The 13,937-nt window shown below is 44.4% G+C and overlaps 1 protein-coding gene across 1 annotated transcript in view; it reads right to left on the bottom strand.

The window, feature by feature from the left end:
- The window catches only part of ULK1 (unc-51 like autophagy activating kinase 1), a 1,203,955-nt gene that overhangs the window by 920,751 nt on the left and 269,267 nt on the right, over window positions 1–13,937 (bottom strand). Inside the window, exon 4 of the mRNA XM_044068766.1 lies at window positions 7,675–7,707. Within this exon, the coding sequence (XP_043924701.1) occupies window positions 7,675–7,707 (33 nt within the window). The remainder of the gene's footprint in view (window positions 1–7,674; window positions 7,708–13,937) is intronic.

Genomic DNA, 13,937 nt, shown 5'->3' with positions numbered 1-13,937 from the left:
TTTGCATAGACTTAGCTTTGTCTTCCATTTTCTTTAAAACCTCTTCTGCCTTAATATCAAACAGAGAATCATGCTGTAAAGGTGCATCTAGCAATTTAGCTTTAACATGATCAGGCAAATTTTGTTCCTTTATCCAGGCATGCCTCCTAATCACAGATCCAGTAACTGTGGCCCTGCAGGAGGCCTCTAAAGAATCAAAACCACATTGCAAAGTATGCTTTGCAACCTGTTCAGCTGCATGCAAGAATTCCTGCAATTCCTTATTTTCTGCACATTCTGAAATCAACATCATTTTCTGTTTCAGCAATTCCATAACATGTTGTTGGTACTTAAGCATATGAAATTGACAGTTTAAAGGCCCTGATTGACAAGGTTGCAGATGTATAAACCATTTTTCCCCATCTGTCGGAGGGGGTAGGGTTTTTTGCTGATGAGACCTTAACTCCCTTTGGACCCTGTGAAATAGTTTCAGGATCAGCAGCAGGGTTTCTAAATAAAAATTTATGAGAGTCAGGGACCCTGTAATATCGGTCAGGCTTACTGGGAGTCGGTGGTAAAGAGTCAGGGGTCAGGCTTGACTCCGAAAAAACATCATCCACAATGTCTAACACAGGGGGAATGACTAAAGGCTTGTGCTGAAGAAGAAGGTGGAAATCCCTGAGCCTCTTTTTTGATTCTGAGAAGTCTTGACTCTCCAAGTGAAAATGCTCCCTCAAAGTATGCAAGGTTTCTCCAAATGAATAATCCTCAGGAGGAGATGCAGATGGAATAGACTCCTCAGCATCAGAATCCTCATAGGGAGGTAAAGATAATTCCTGATCAGAAGAGGAATCAGAAGAAACAGAAACCTGATCTGAAGATTCATAGTCAATTTCTTGCCTAGGCCTCTTATCTGGAGGGGGATGGGTACCCCTGATCAAGGTAATAAGGTCTTCAGCCATTTTGTTTTTTAGGCATAGAGGCCTGTGCACGTGGCTCAGGCGTCGTTTTTTTAGTTTTAGAAGGTGGCTTTGCCTTTGGTTTTGCAGCTTTAGGTTTGATATAAAAATGTTGAGGTCTGAATACACCCTCAGAAGCCGGTGCCTGCTCAGTGGCTCCGGACCCATCCGAGGGAGATACATCCGTCGATCCAATACCTTGAGTATCTTGCAGCATGCCGGACTCCAATTGGGTGTCGGTAGAGGCCTGCGACTCGAAGGTAGCAGGTATCAGGGGCTGCGAAAGCGCCTCACTGAGTACCGGCGACTGGCTTAGGAGAAGCTTTGTCATCGGTTTTGGATCTCGACTGCCTTTCTCTGTCCTTTTCTTTGCGTTTTTTATGTACTCCGGTAGTCGGATTGCTATCCGACGACATTTCTGGGTAGTTACAATCTGTTTCCTAACTACTTAGGTGCAAAAATATACCGACGCTTAATAGTGCGTTCGTTAAATCTAGCACAAAACCGACAGCTAGGCACGTTGTGATCAGGACCTAGGCAAGGAATACAGTATAAATGGAAATCCTTATGAGGTATTTGCTTCCCAGAAGTAATGCAATTATTAACTTTTTCTGACATCGGTAAAAAGCAAGAAAAAAGTTTCCCCAACAGGGTACTTAGCTTTAGTGAAGACTTCGGTTCTGAAACTCAAACTTGAATATTTCAGTAGTCGGCCGACCGGCACTTGCGAAATGCTTCTGCTTCGGGCGCCGCGCGGCAAGAAAGACTAAAGAAAATGGTGTCTGCTGCATGTTTTATACCCCTGAGACAGCAACCGACGCAGGACCCAAGACTTTGGAATTCAGGCCGTCTGAGGGCAACCTGCCAGCAGATTACCCAAATGTAATGACTGCAACAGTGAAACACGAACATAGTGCTTTTGAGCCTCTGCCCACTGATTTTTGGGTAGATCTGGCCAACCGTTTAGGGTTGGTAAAGTGTGGAAGTGGAATCTGTATCCTTGGGAAACTATATTTAAAATGCATTTGTCCTAGGTAATGAGTTCCCAGTTTTCTGCCTGCAGAGCAATCTTCCCCCCTAAAGGAGCAGTCAGTTGAGAAGGGCTTGGAAGTTTTAAAGTCAAGTCATTGAGACAGTTTACCATAGGGGGGAGTCTTACTACTCCCTGATTTGGAAGGAGGAGCCCCCCACTGCTTAGTCCTGTGCGTACCTTGGGACTGTAGCTTGGGTACTCTGCTGGTTCTTGGTTTGGACTGAGAAGGCCTGGAAGAGGCAGGAAAGGACCAATTCTTAGAGGGCCAATGCCTACTAAATCTTGGAGGCTGCACTTGCAGGAAATATTTAACAGTTTGCATAGATTTAGCTTTTTTCCTCCATCTTTTTAAGTACTTCTTCTGTTTTGTTGCCAAACAGGCGATCCTGGTTTAAGGGAGCATCCAGCAATTTAGCTTTAACATGATCTGGCAAAGATTGCTCCTTAAGCCAAGCATGTACAGACCCAGTAACAAGATGCCTCTAGTGAATCAAAACCACATTGCAAAGTATGTTTTCCAACTTGTTCAGCAGAATGCATTAAATCCTGTAAATCCTTATTTTCAGCACAGTCAGGAATCAACATAATTTTTTGTTTAAGCAATCCAATAATATGCTGCTGGTACTTTAACATATGAAACTGGCAGTTTAAGGCCCTAATGGCCAAGGTTGCAGAAGTGTATACCTTCTTACCCCATCTATCCAGCGCCTTGGAATCTCTATCAGAGGGGGTAGGATTTTTGGCAGTAGTAGCCTTAATGCCATTGGGTCCCTGTGAAATGGTCTCAGGATCCGCAGTAAGATTTTCAAAAAGGAACCTGTGAAAGTCAGGAACCCTATAATATCTATCTGGTTTTCTGGGAGTAGGAGGTAAGGAATCAAGGGCCAAGCTAGACTCCGAAAAGGCATCATCAACAATGTCCAGTACAGGGGGGATAGCTAAAGGCCTATGTTGGAGCAGGAGTAAGAAATCCCTAAGCCTCTTTTTAGAATCAGAGTAATCCTGGCTTTCCCAGCGGAAATGCTCCCTAAGAGTATGCAAGGTTTCACCAAAAGAGAAATCCTCTGGAAGGGAATAGAGTCCTCTACATCAGAATCTCACAGGTAGATAAGGGTAAATCCTGGTCATCAGAGAAAACAGAAATTTCAGAATCCTGATCAGAAGAATCATAAGCAAATTCAGTCCTAAGTCTGAAGGTTTGCTTCCCCTGATTAAAGTAATAAGGTCTTCAGCCATTCTTATCATTTGTTTTTTTAGGCATAGAGGCCTGACCATGCGGTCTGGGCATCAGATTTCTAGGCATGGATCGAGTTTTAGGCTTTGAAGAAGAAGATGGCATCAGTTTAATATGCAAGTCCGTAGGCCTGAATACACCCTCAGAAGCTGGTGCCTGCACAGTGGCTCAGGACAAATCCAAGGTAGAGACATCTGCAGGTACCACAGTTGAAGCATCTCGTGGTATACCGGACTCCGAATGGGTCTCAGTAGAGGCCTGCGAATCTGAAGTAGCGGGTATCAGGGGCTGCGAAAGTGCCTCACTGAGTACTGGCAAACTGACAACAAGCTTAGGAGAAGCGTCGTTGGCAGCTTTGGACCTAGGTGCCTTGTCTCTGTCTTTATCTTTGCGTTTTTTCAGAATGTTGGTAGTCGGGTGGCTTACCGAAGCCATATCTGGGCAATTGAACCAAGTACCAAAAATATTTAAAAGCGTAAATATACCGACGACGAATAGTTCGTTGTTTAAATAAGGCACAAATCCGACAGCGAGGTACGTCATGGTCAGGGCCTAGGCAAGGAATACAGTACGAATGAAAATCTTTATGAGGTATTTGCTTTCCAAAAGAAATACAATTATTAAATTTTACTGACATCGGTTTAGAGCAAGAAAGACTTCAGTTCTGAAACTCGAAAACGAAAATTTCAGGAGTCAGCCAACCGGCACTTGCGAACTGCTTCTGCTTTGGGCACCGCACGGCAAGAAAGACGGATAAAATGGCATTGGCTGCATGTTTTATACCCCTGACGTCATGGAAGGTGACACAGTAAACGACGCAGGACCCAAGACTTTGATAATCAGGCCGACTGAGGGCAACTGCAAGGAGATAACCCAAATGTGACGACTGCAACAGTGAAACACGAAGAACATCTAGTAGATCTAAGAGAAAAATTGAAGAGCAAACTCTGGCATCACTCAGAAGCTTACAAACAGTCCTGGATACAGCAAGTCTGTATCTGGACTAGACTACTTACAGGAAAGGTGGAAACAAGCGCAAACGTGGACTTTTAAACCGTAAAGTTGAGAGATATGGAAAAACTGTCCAAACGGCCAATAAACTACAATTTCTGGGCCAGGAATCACTCTTCTTGTGGTAGATAGGTACCTAGTGCTTACCACACCCACTGATAAGTTAGAAGGCTTCCCACCAACACAGAACGCCTTAGAGGGCTCAGAAGCTTACAAACAGTCTTGAACACAGCAAATCTGTATCTGGACTAGACTAGTTACAGGAAAGGGAGGACAAGCGCAAATGCAGGCTTTTAAGCCAGAAAGTTGAAAGATGGAAGAAACTGCCCAAAAGGCTAATAAGCCACAATATCTGGGCCAGAAACCACTCCTCTTGTGGTAGATAGGCTACCTAGTGCTTACCACTCTCACTGATAAGCTAGAAGGCTTCCCTCCAGCACAGAAAGGTTTGGAGGGGGACTCAGAAGCTTACAAACAGTCCAGGATACAGCAAATCTGTATCTGGACTAGACCAGTTACAGAAAGGGGGGAAACAAGTGCAAATGCGGGCTTTTAAATCAGGAAGTTGAGAGCGATGGAAAAACTGCCTAAAAGCTCAAATGGCGTAGTGGTTAATCACTGTGACTATGGTGTGCAGGGTCCTGGGTTCGAGACTTGCAAGAGCTGATTATTTGAACCTATGTAGCTGCAGTGGTCAGAAAAGCCTTTTACTTGGTTCATTTCATAAGTAATGGGATTGCATCCAGAAAAAAGGAGGTTGTTACCTCTCCATACTTCTCCCTCAATTAGGCCTATAATTCAGTATAATGCTCCATTTGGTATGTATCTCTCAAAATACCTGCACGAACTGGAAAGGCCACAGAAATACCTCAAAAAGAGAATCCATGGCCTCCAATACCCATTCTTTGTGGACAGGCTCAAATTACTATCACTCTACTCGGTATTGTACACATTGCTCAGAAGTGATCTGTGTCTCACCTACAAGGCAATATCGGAACTTGGCCTACTAGAGATGCTCCAAATCTGTAAGTCTAACTCCTCATGCATTACCCACTCAAAAGGCCTAAATTTAATATGCAACATCAACAAGACCTGCTTGAGAGACTGGTTTGTCACCCACAGGCTGCCCGATCTCTGGAATGGACTTCCCACACATGTCAAACAGAGTACCTTGCTAACTCTCTTCAAGCGCAACCTTGATGAGTGGAAGGGAAATCACAAATTTTTCCCCAGGGTTCCACATTTGTCCCTCAATGATAGGGGCGACAGGTGCTGACTGAGGTTTCTTTTTTGGGTATAAACTCTTGGCTATGCTTGTAAGGGTCCCATGGCCATTAGCCTAGTAACCTCCTATGATCCTATGAAAAGGCCAATAACTACAATATCTGGGCTAGAAACCACTTCTTATGTGGTAGACAGGTTACCTAGTGCTTACTACTCCCACTGATAAGCTAGAAGGCTTCCATCCAACACAGAAAGGCTTGGAGGGCTCAGGAGCTTACAAACAGTCCTAGATACAGCAAATCTGTATCTGGACTAGACTAGTTACAGGAAAGGGGAGAAACAAGTTCAAATTCAGGGTTTTAAATCAGGAAGTTGAGAGAGAGAGATGGAAAAACTGCCCAAAAGGGCAATAACTACAATTTCTGGTCCAGAAACCACTCCTTATGTGGTAGATAGATTACCTAGTGCTTACCACTCCCACTGATAAGCTAGATGGCTTCCCTCCTACACAGAAAGGCTTGGGGAGGCTCAGGAGCTTACAAACAGTATTGGATACAGCAAATCTGTATCTGGACTAGACTCATAACCGGAAAGGGTGGAAACGAGTGCAAATGTGGGCTTTTAAATCAGAAAGTTGAGAGAGATGGAAAAACTGCCCAAACAGCCAGTAACTGAAATTTCTGTGCCAGAAACCACTCCTTATGTGGTAGATAGGTTACCTAGTGCTTACCACTCCCACTGATAAGCTAGCAGGCTTCCCCTCCAACACAGACAGGCTTGGGGGTGGGCTCAGGAGCTTACAAACAGTCCTGGATACAGCAAATCTGTATCTGGACTAGACTAGTTACAGGAAAGGGGAAACAAGCTTAGATTTTTTTTCTTTTTTTAGTAAAGTGCAAAAGGAGAAAGCTGGAACAGAAGATAATTCAAGGTTAAGAATCTAAGTGGGTTGGCCTTCTGAAATGTTCTCTCTTTATTAGGTAGAATGAACTAATGACACTAGACTGGGATGAATGTCCCAGATCAAATATACAGTATGGGTTGCAAAGCCACCACGTATAAGAACAAGACAAAAATAGGGAGGTCGGGTGGGAAACTATTACAGCTACTAGCTGTAGCCACTAAATGAAAGTTTTAAAGAGATAAAGGAGCAAGGAGATTCTATAGAATGCTTTTAACTGCAAACAAATCAGTTATATGATACCTGACTAGAACACAGAAACCTCAAAAAATGAACAGAAAGGCACAGATAGAGCACTCACAAACAGAAAATACAACTCTCAGTATGAAAAAGCAGTTTACAGTTAAGTAATTCAGTAAACATGCAATTAGAGTAATGAAACAGTATCTAGCAATGAGAAATACAGTTAAAACAGTATAAAACAATACATAAATGCAGTGAAACAGTAATAAAGCTTTATAACAGTGCAAAATGTAGTAGATTAACTGTGTAGCACAATTATAGGCGTTACAGAAGTGAAATTCAATGAAAAAAGTGTAAGAAATAACTTATTCTGCTCTTGGAATCTTAAGGAATTTCTTCTTAGCCCCAGTAATGAATTACCATCCACAGCCTGGTAAATACATGGACTGCCGTCAGTTATTTGATGCGTTTGTTTTTGAACTAGGAATCCCATCTGTGCTGAGTCTGGAAGCAGCTCAAGACTCAAGCTGAGTCCTTCAGCTTGTAAGGAGGAAGAGGGGCCTGGTGAAATGTTGGACTTCAAACAGGTTTTGATAGAGGCCTGTGCCACAACCTCAATTATTAGAGGGGGACAGCAAAAGTGTCTAACATTCTTTGACGATCAAAGACCTAGATGAACGGTCTAACAGCATCGCCTGGTACCATACATTTTGAGAGATTTTCTTTTTATGTCTAGGGAGATCAACCTCAGCTCAACCAGCAGACAACATAGTATGTGAAGGGCCTAGCTACTCGCTAAAGTGCTTAGCTAAAATGTCAGCTCTACGTTTGATTGTTCTATTATTGAAGCAAGCATAGAACTGACAAGTAGGAGTGTTATATTCTGGGTCAAAACAAAACATATATTTAAATATTTTTGTTGAATAAAAATACCATGAAATTTTGGGGTTGTAGGTAGTCTACACAAAATGGCAATCATTTTCAAAAACACATTGCTTTACACTATGTTCTGAAAACTGCACAGATGTAAACCAAAGCTGATGTATATAATTAAATTAAGCAAGTGAAAAAGGTAACATACTGCACTCACCTCCATCACCAAGTACACAGAATTTGCCATTTCCTGAAAACAAAGAAAAAAGAGAGGAGGTAAGACACAAGTAAGCTAGAAGCAAAACACTCCTTGTATTGTTACAGTACTGTGTATGCGGCTAAAAAAGGCTGGCAAATAAAAGTATTTAAATAACTACTACAGCTCATACCTCATTTTTTTTTAAATCCTGTCTCCAGTATGATAACATAGTTCAAGAGCCCCTAAATTCAGTACATCGGCACTGATTTGTCAATGAAGAAAAACTACACATAGTTTGATTCCAAAAGACTTGCTCTCACTGTAAGTGACCACTACGAACACCAAGAGCAAGTCTTTTGGAATTTGGCCACAGGGCACAAACTGCTGAACAAACATTTCTCCCCAGTGAACATTTTCAGCTTTTGAATCTAAAAAAAAAAAATGCTTTTAGAAATTACATTTCCGTATGCTGATGTTAAGAATGTAATCAATGCATCTTAGTAGCATTTGTATGGAAAGCTTTAGGTATGGCCACAGACTTTAATGGATGCAGTATCACACATGCATAAAGACACAGACATCACCATAAGATGGTCTAAATTTATTTAGTCCGTGGCTTTAATAAAAAGCATATCTAGCTCTTTATTCAAATACGTCTAAAAATGTAAGCAGCATCACCAATGAAAATGCTTCAAGGTACTTCACTCTGGATGCTGTGAAGTCTGAACATTGACAAAACAGTTTAAAGAACACAGTTCTATACAGCAGCAGAACCCCCAAGCAAACTAAACTATGATGTTACAGGAAAGCGCTACCAAGGGGCATGGAATCCCTCTGAACTTTTTCTTGGATGGAACATGGCAATATTAACCTGGGTTTGTCTATAGTGGTGATTAATACTATCTTTATAAAAACTGTTATTCTTACCCCTTTCTACCCATAGTCATGCCAGAAAGTACAGTTGTGTACACTTACCATAAATGTAGATGTTTGAGTGTATTCACTGTTGCAGTCACCACCTGTGGGTTATGCCTGCTGTGGTAGCCCTCGGCCGGCCCGAATACCAGAGTCAATATTTTTCTGCATTGGCTGCAGTTGCCTGTAGTCTGACATCAGGTCGTCAGTGCTATAAAGCAAGGCAGCCAATGTCATTACATCAGTTTTTCTTGCTCTAACCCATCAGGAGCACAAGGAAATAAGGTAAAGTGGTCCTGGTGGCTAAAAGCCACCATGGGAAGCTTATGTCCCCCTAGGGGAAGAGGATATAAGGGGGATGGAGGGAGGGAAACCAGAACTGCAACAGTGAATACACTTGAACATCTACATTTATGGTAAGTGTACGCAACTGTACTATGTTCTTCGTGTTTCACTGTTGCAGTCATCACCTGTGGGAGGATTCCCAAAGCTGAGGAGAGGGGTGGAAGGATAGGTTAGAGCCCTAGGCATGGGTCAGCAAGCCCTGCAGAACTGCCTAGGCAAACCCTGCCCTAGACTTAGAAAAAAGAGGTAGGTGGTAATGCTTTGTAAGGTATGGACGGAGGTCCAGGTGCAGCATCCAAGATGTCCCTAGTGGGGACTCCTCTGAGGAAGGCTGTGGAAGTGGAGGCTGCCCTAGTGGAATGGGTACGAATAGACTTGGGAGGGGTTCCCATGTATTCTGTAGCAGAAATGGATACAGTGTGATACCCATTTGGAAATGTTTTCCTTGGAAATGGGCTTCCCCTCTGCCCCTGGGGCAAAGCTGACAAGCAGTTGGGTCTGTTTTTCTGAAGGGTTTAGTACGGTCCAGATAGTATCTGAGCTGTCGGTGCATGTCTAGCTAGTGCAGAATTCTTTCTCCCTTATTTTGAGGGTTGGGAAAGAAGGTGGATAGGTGTACGGCCTGGTTGAGGGTCACATCAGATACCACATTGGATATAAAGGAGGGGTTAGTCCTCAGGGAGACCCTACCTGCGTGGAAAATGATGAACGGTTCAACAGCCATGAGTGCCTGAAGTTCTGAAACCCTTCTGGCTGAGGTGACAGCTAGTAGGAAGGCAGTCTTCCAGGAGAGGTATTTCAATTCTGTTGAAGCAGCAGGTTCGAAAGGAGGTAAGGTTAGATTTTCTAAAGCAAAATTCAGGTCCCCGGCTGACGTGGGAGGCCTTCTGGGAGGTCTAATATTAGAGGCCCCTCTGTGGAATTATTTAATCAAAGGATGTGAGAAGAGGGGTAGGTCTGAATCGTAATGGGCTGAAATGGCGGAGGCATGGATTTTAATAGAAGAGAAGGAGAGGCCACTTTTGAGCAACTCGGCTAGATAATCCAAGATAAGAGGGATAGAAGGATGTGAGGTACTGGCCCCTCTGGACTGGCTCCAGGAGCAGAATCTTTTCCATTTCCCTGTATAAGATTTTCTGGTACTGGGCCTTCTGGCCTCTGTGATAATATCTAGGACCTGTTTGCTTAACAGGGACTCTTTGTCAGCTTTTACGGTATAAGCTATGCTGAAAGATTGGGAGTCTGCAAGTCTGGGTGCAGTATTTCCCCCCTCACCTGGGTCAAGAGGTCTGAGATCAGGGGAAGCTGCTTGGGGGGCTGTAAGGTCAGGCTGCAAGTAAGGGGTACCAATGCTGCCTGGGCCAATGTGGAGCAATGAGGATGGCCTTTGGTCTCTCCTCCCTTATTTTGATCAGTACCTTGGGAATTAGAGGCAGAGGAGGGAATGCATACACAAAGAGGGAGTTCCACGGGAAGGTCAAGGCATCCACCTTCCATGCTAGGAGGTGATACTCCCTGGTACAGAACTTTTGCAGCTGATGGTTGAGGTGCGAAGCAAAAAGACCCACCTCTGGAGTCCCTCACTCCTGAGTGATTTGCAGAAAGATTTCCCCGTGGAGCTGCCATTCATGGGGGTCCAACACGTTTCTGCTTAGGTGGTCTGCCACGGTGTTGTTGACCCTTGGTAGGTATTGGGCAATTAGGTGTAGACCCATGGACGTGGCTGTCAGCCAGAGGTTCATGGCTAGTCTGCACAGAGGGTAAGACTGGGTCCCTCCCTGTTTGCTGATATACCACATTACTGTGGTGTTGTCTGTTTTTATAAGGAGGACCCCTGGCCTGAGATGGGGTTTGAAGGATGTCAGAGCCTTTTGTACTGCCATCATTTCCTTCTGATTGATGTGTAAGTGGAGGTGCTGGGCATCCTAAAGACCTTGGGTGCACCTGCCTGCTAGGTGAGCGCCCCAAGCAATGTCTGAGGCATCGGTAGTGATGGTCTGGCCGGTAGGGTGGAGAATGAAGGGAAGACCCTTGTTCTTGGCACAGGCCTCTGCCCACCAGAGGAACTCGGCTTTTATACACGGGATCAAAGGGAGACCGGTCTCTAGGGACTGAGATTGCTGGCACCAAAGGTTCTTTAGGTACAACTGAAATTTTCTCATGTGAAGACCAGAGGAATTAGAAGGATGCAAGATGCTATGTATCCCAGGGCTTGCAGGAATTTCTTTGCAGTGAGGTGACTTCTGGAAGACAGCTGGGTAAAGTAGAGAGGCAGGAAGCTCTGCTTTTCTGGGGCTAGAAAGGTTATTTGGGATGCTGTGTCTAGCAGTGCTCCCAAGAAAATGATCTTCCTGGTGGGGGTTTGCTTTGATTTAACCAAGTGATGGTGAACCCTAGGGAAGTTAGGAGGGATTTGACAAGGAGAAGGTCCTGCAGCAGCTTTTCATTGCACTCTGCCTGAATGAGGCAGTCATCAAGCTAAAAATAAATCTGAATACTTCTTTGTCTGCAAAATGCTATGGCTGGGACTAAGCATTTGGTGAATACTATGGGTGCAGTAGATAAGTCAAAGGGCAGTGCAGAGAACTGAAAGTGTTGTGATCCTACTCTGAAGTGCAAGAATTTCCTGCAGGATTCCCTTATGGGGATGTGGAGGTAGGCATTTTCTAGGTCTAGGGTCACTAGCCAAGCATTTTTTGTAACCATAGGCAGCAGCTGCTGCAAAGTGAGCATTTTAAATCTGGGGACCACCAGGGAGGTGTTCATAATGGATAGATCCAGGATGGAGTGCCAAGTGCCCTCTTTTCTGGGAACAAGGAATAGTCTGGAATAAAAGCCTTTGCCTGCTTGATCTATGGGGACAGGTTCTACTGCCCCCTGGGATATAAGAGTTTGCACCTGTTCCAATGCCTCTGCCCACTGATTTGGAGGTAAGTCTGAGTACACTCTTGGAATTGGGAGTTCGCTGAAAGAGAATTTGTATCCCTGAAAAATTATCTTTAAGACCCATTGGTCCTTTGTTACAGAAAGGCAATTTTCTTTGAAGAGGGAGAGCCTTCCTCCTAGTTTTTGGTGAGTGAAGGGAGGGCAGAGGGGGAAGTGGGAGTCATTGTGAATTTTTGCCATAGAAGGGTGGCTTAGAACTCCCTCCCTTTGGGATGGAAGTGGTCCATTGTTTGCTTCTCTGCTGGCCCTGGGATAGGGGCCTGGATGGTATGTCCTTGCGGGGCTTACTTTGGCCCTGTCTGCTAGGTGCAGGGAAGGATCAGTGCTTAGAGAGAAAGTTCCTGCTGAACCTGGGAGGTTGAACCTGAAAGAAATCTTTTACTGTTTGCACAGTTTTTGCTTTGTCTTCCATCTTTTTAAGCACCTCTGCTGCTTTTCCTCCAAACAAGCGCTCCTTATTCAGGGGTGCAGCAATAAGTTTAGACTTGACATGATCAGGGCGAGGTTCTTCGTTCAGCAATGCATGTCTTCTAATAACAGTTCCTGTCACTGCTGCTCTGCTAGAGGCTTCTAGGGCATCATATCCACAGTGTAATGAGTATTTGGCCACTTGACAAGCAGAGTGCAATAAATCTGCTAACTCTTTTGAATTGGCACAGTCAGGAAAGGTAGAAATCTTTTGTTTTAATAGTTCCAAAGTGTGTTGCTGATGTTTTACCATATGGAACTGACAACTGAGTGCTCTGATAGCTAAGGCTGCAGAGGTGCATACTTTTTTACCCAATCTGTCCAGAGCTCTGGAGTCCTTGTCAGAAGGAATAGGATTCTTGGCAGAACTAGTCTCAGCTCTTTTAGGACCCTGTGTAATGACCTCTGAGTCTGCAGCAGGATTTCTGTACAGGTATTTGTGAGAATCCGGTACTCTGTAATAGCTGCCTGGTTTACTGGGAGCAGGTGGGACGGCATCAGGGGGTAAGCTGGATTAATGGAAAACATCATCCACCACTTCTAAAATAGGGGGATGGCCAGGAGTCTGTGTTGGGGCAGGTCCAGAAACTCCCTAAATCTTTCCTTAGACTAGGGAAAGTCTTGAGATTCCCACTGGAAATTTTCTCTGAGTGTGTGAAGGGTTTCCCCGAAGGAAAGGTCCTCTGGAGGGGAGGCAGAAGGGATGGATTCCTCTGCATCTGAATCTTCATAAACAGTCAGAGATTGCTGTTCCTCTTCAAAATGCGAATAGTCAGATACCTCAGAATCCTGTTCTGTCATAATTTCTGGAGAAGGGTGCCTTTTCCATTGAGAAGTTGTGGTCTGACTACCCTGGATAAGGGAGGTGACATCCTCCGCCATTTTAAGCATTTGTGCTTGGTGTGGTGGAGCAGGAGCAAGATGGTGGCTAGAAACAGATTTTCTAGGAGTGGCCTGGCTTCTAGGCCTGAGAGAATCTGTCGGTCTGAGAGAAATGGTAGTCAGATGAGAAGACGTCAGCTTTTGTCTAGATTCGGTAGAGTGAAAGGCCTCCTCGGAAGTCGGTGCTTGCGCCGCAGCTCCGGACCCAACCGAGACAGAGACAGCCAAAGGCTCTGAAGAAGATGAAGACTTCTGTGGCATACCAGACTCTGAAAGGGTCTTAGTAGAGGCCTGCATAGATATCGAATCAGGCATCGGGGGCTGCGAAAGCACCTCACTGAATTCTGGAGAACTGACAACCTGCTTAGCAGTAGCGTCATTGGAAGGCTTAGCCTTGTGTGGTCTGTCTCTATCTTTATCTCTGCATTTTTTCAGAATGTCCACGGATTGTTGGCTGATGGATGCCATATCGGAATGTGAAGACGGAACATGAAAATAACTGTCTACAATAAGAGCTCTACGGCAAATGGTTCTCGCATTAAAGAGGGCAGAGACCCGGCAACAGGGGACGTCATGGTCTGGGCCTAAACAAGTGACACAGTAAGAATGGAAGTCTCGGTGTAGGATCTGCTTTCCACAGGCGAGACAGTTGTTAACTTTTTCAGACATCAGCTAGTGCAAGAAAAAAGGGTCCTCAATGGGGTACTTAACTTTAGACGTTTTCA

The sequence above is a fragment of the Protopterus annectens genome, chromosome 4.part0, assembly GCF_019279795.1.
Source record: "Protopterus annectens isolate FY-2018-M chromosome 4.part0, PAN1.0, whole genome shotgun sequence".
NCBI lineage: Eukaryota > Metazoa > Chordata > Ceratodontiformes > Protopteridae > Protopterus > Protopterus annectens.
Note: the sequence above shows the minus strand (reverse complement) of the source record. Positions and strands in the feature narration are given on the sequence as shown.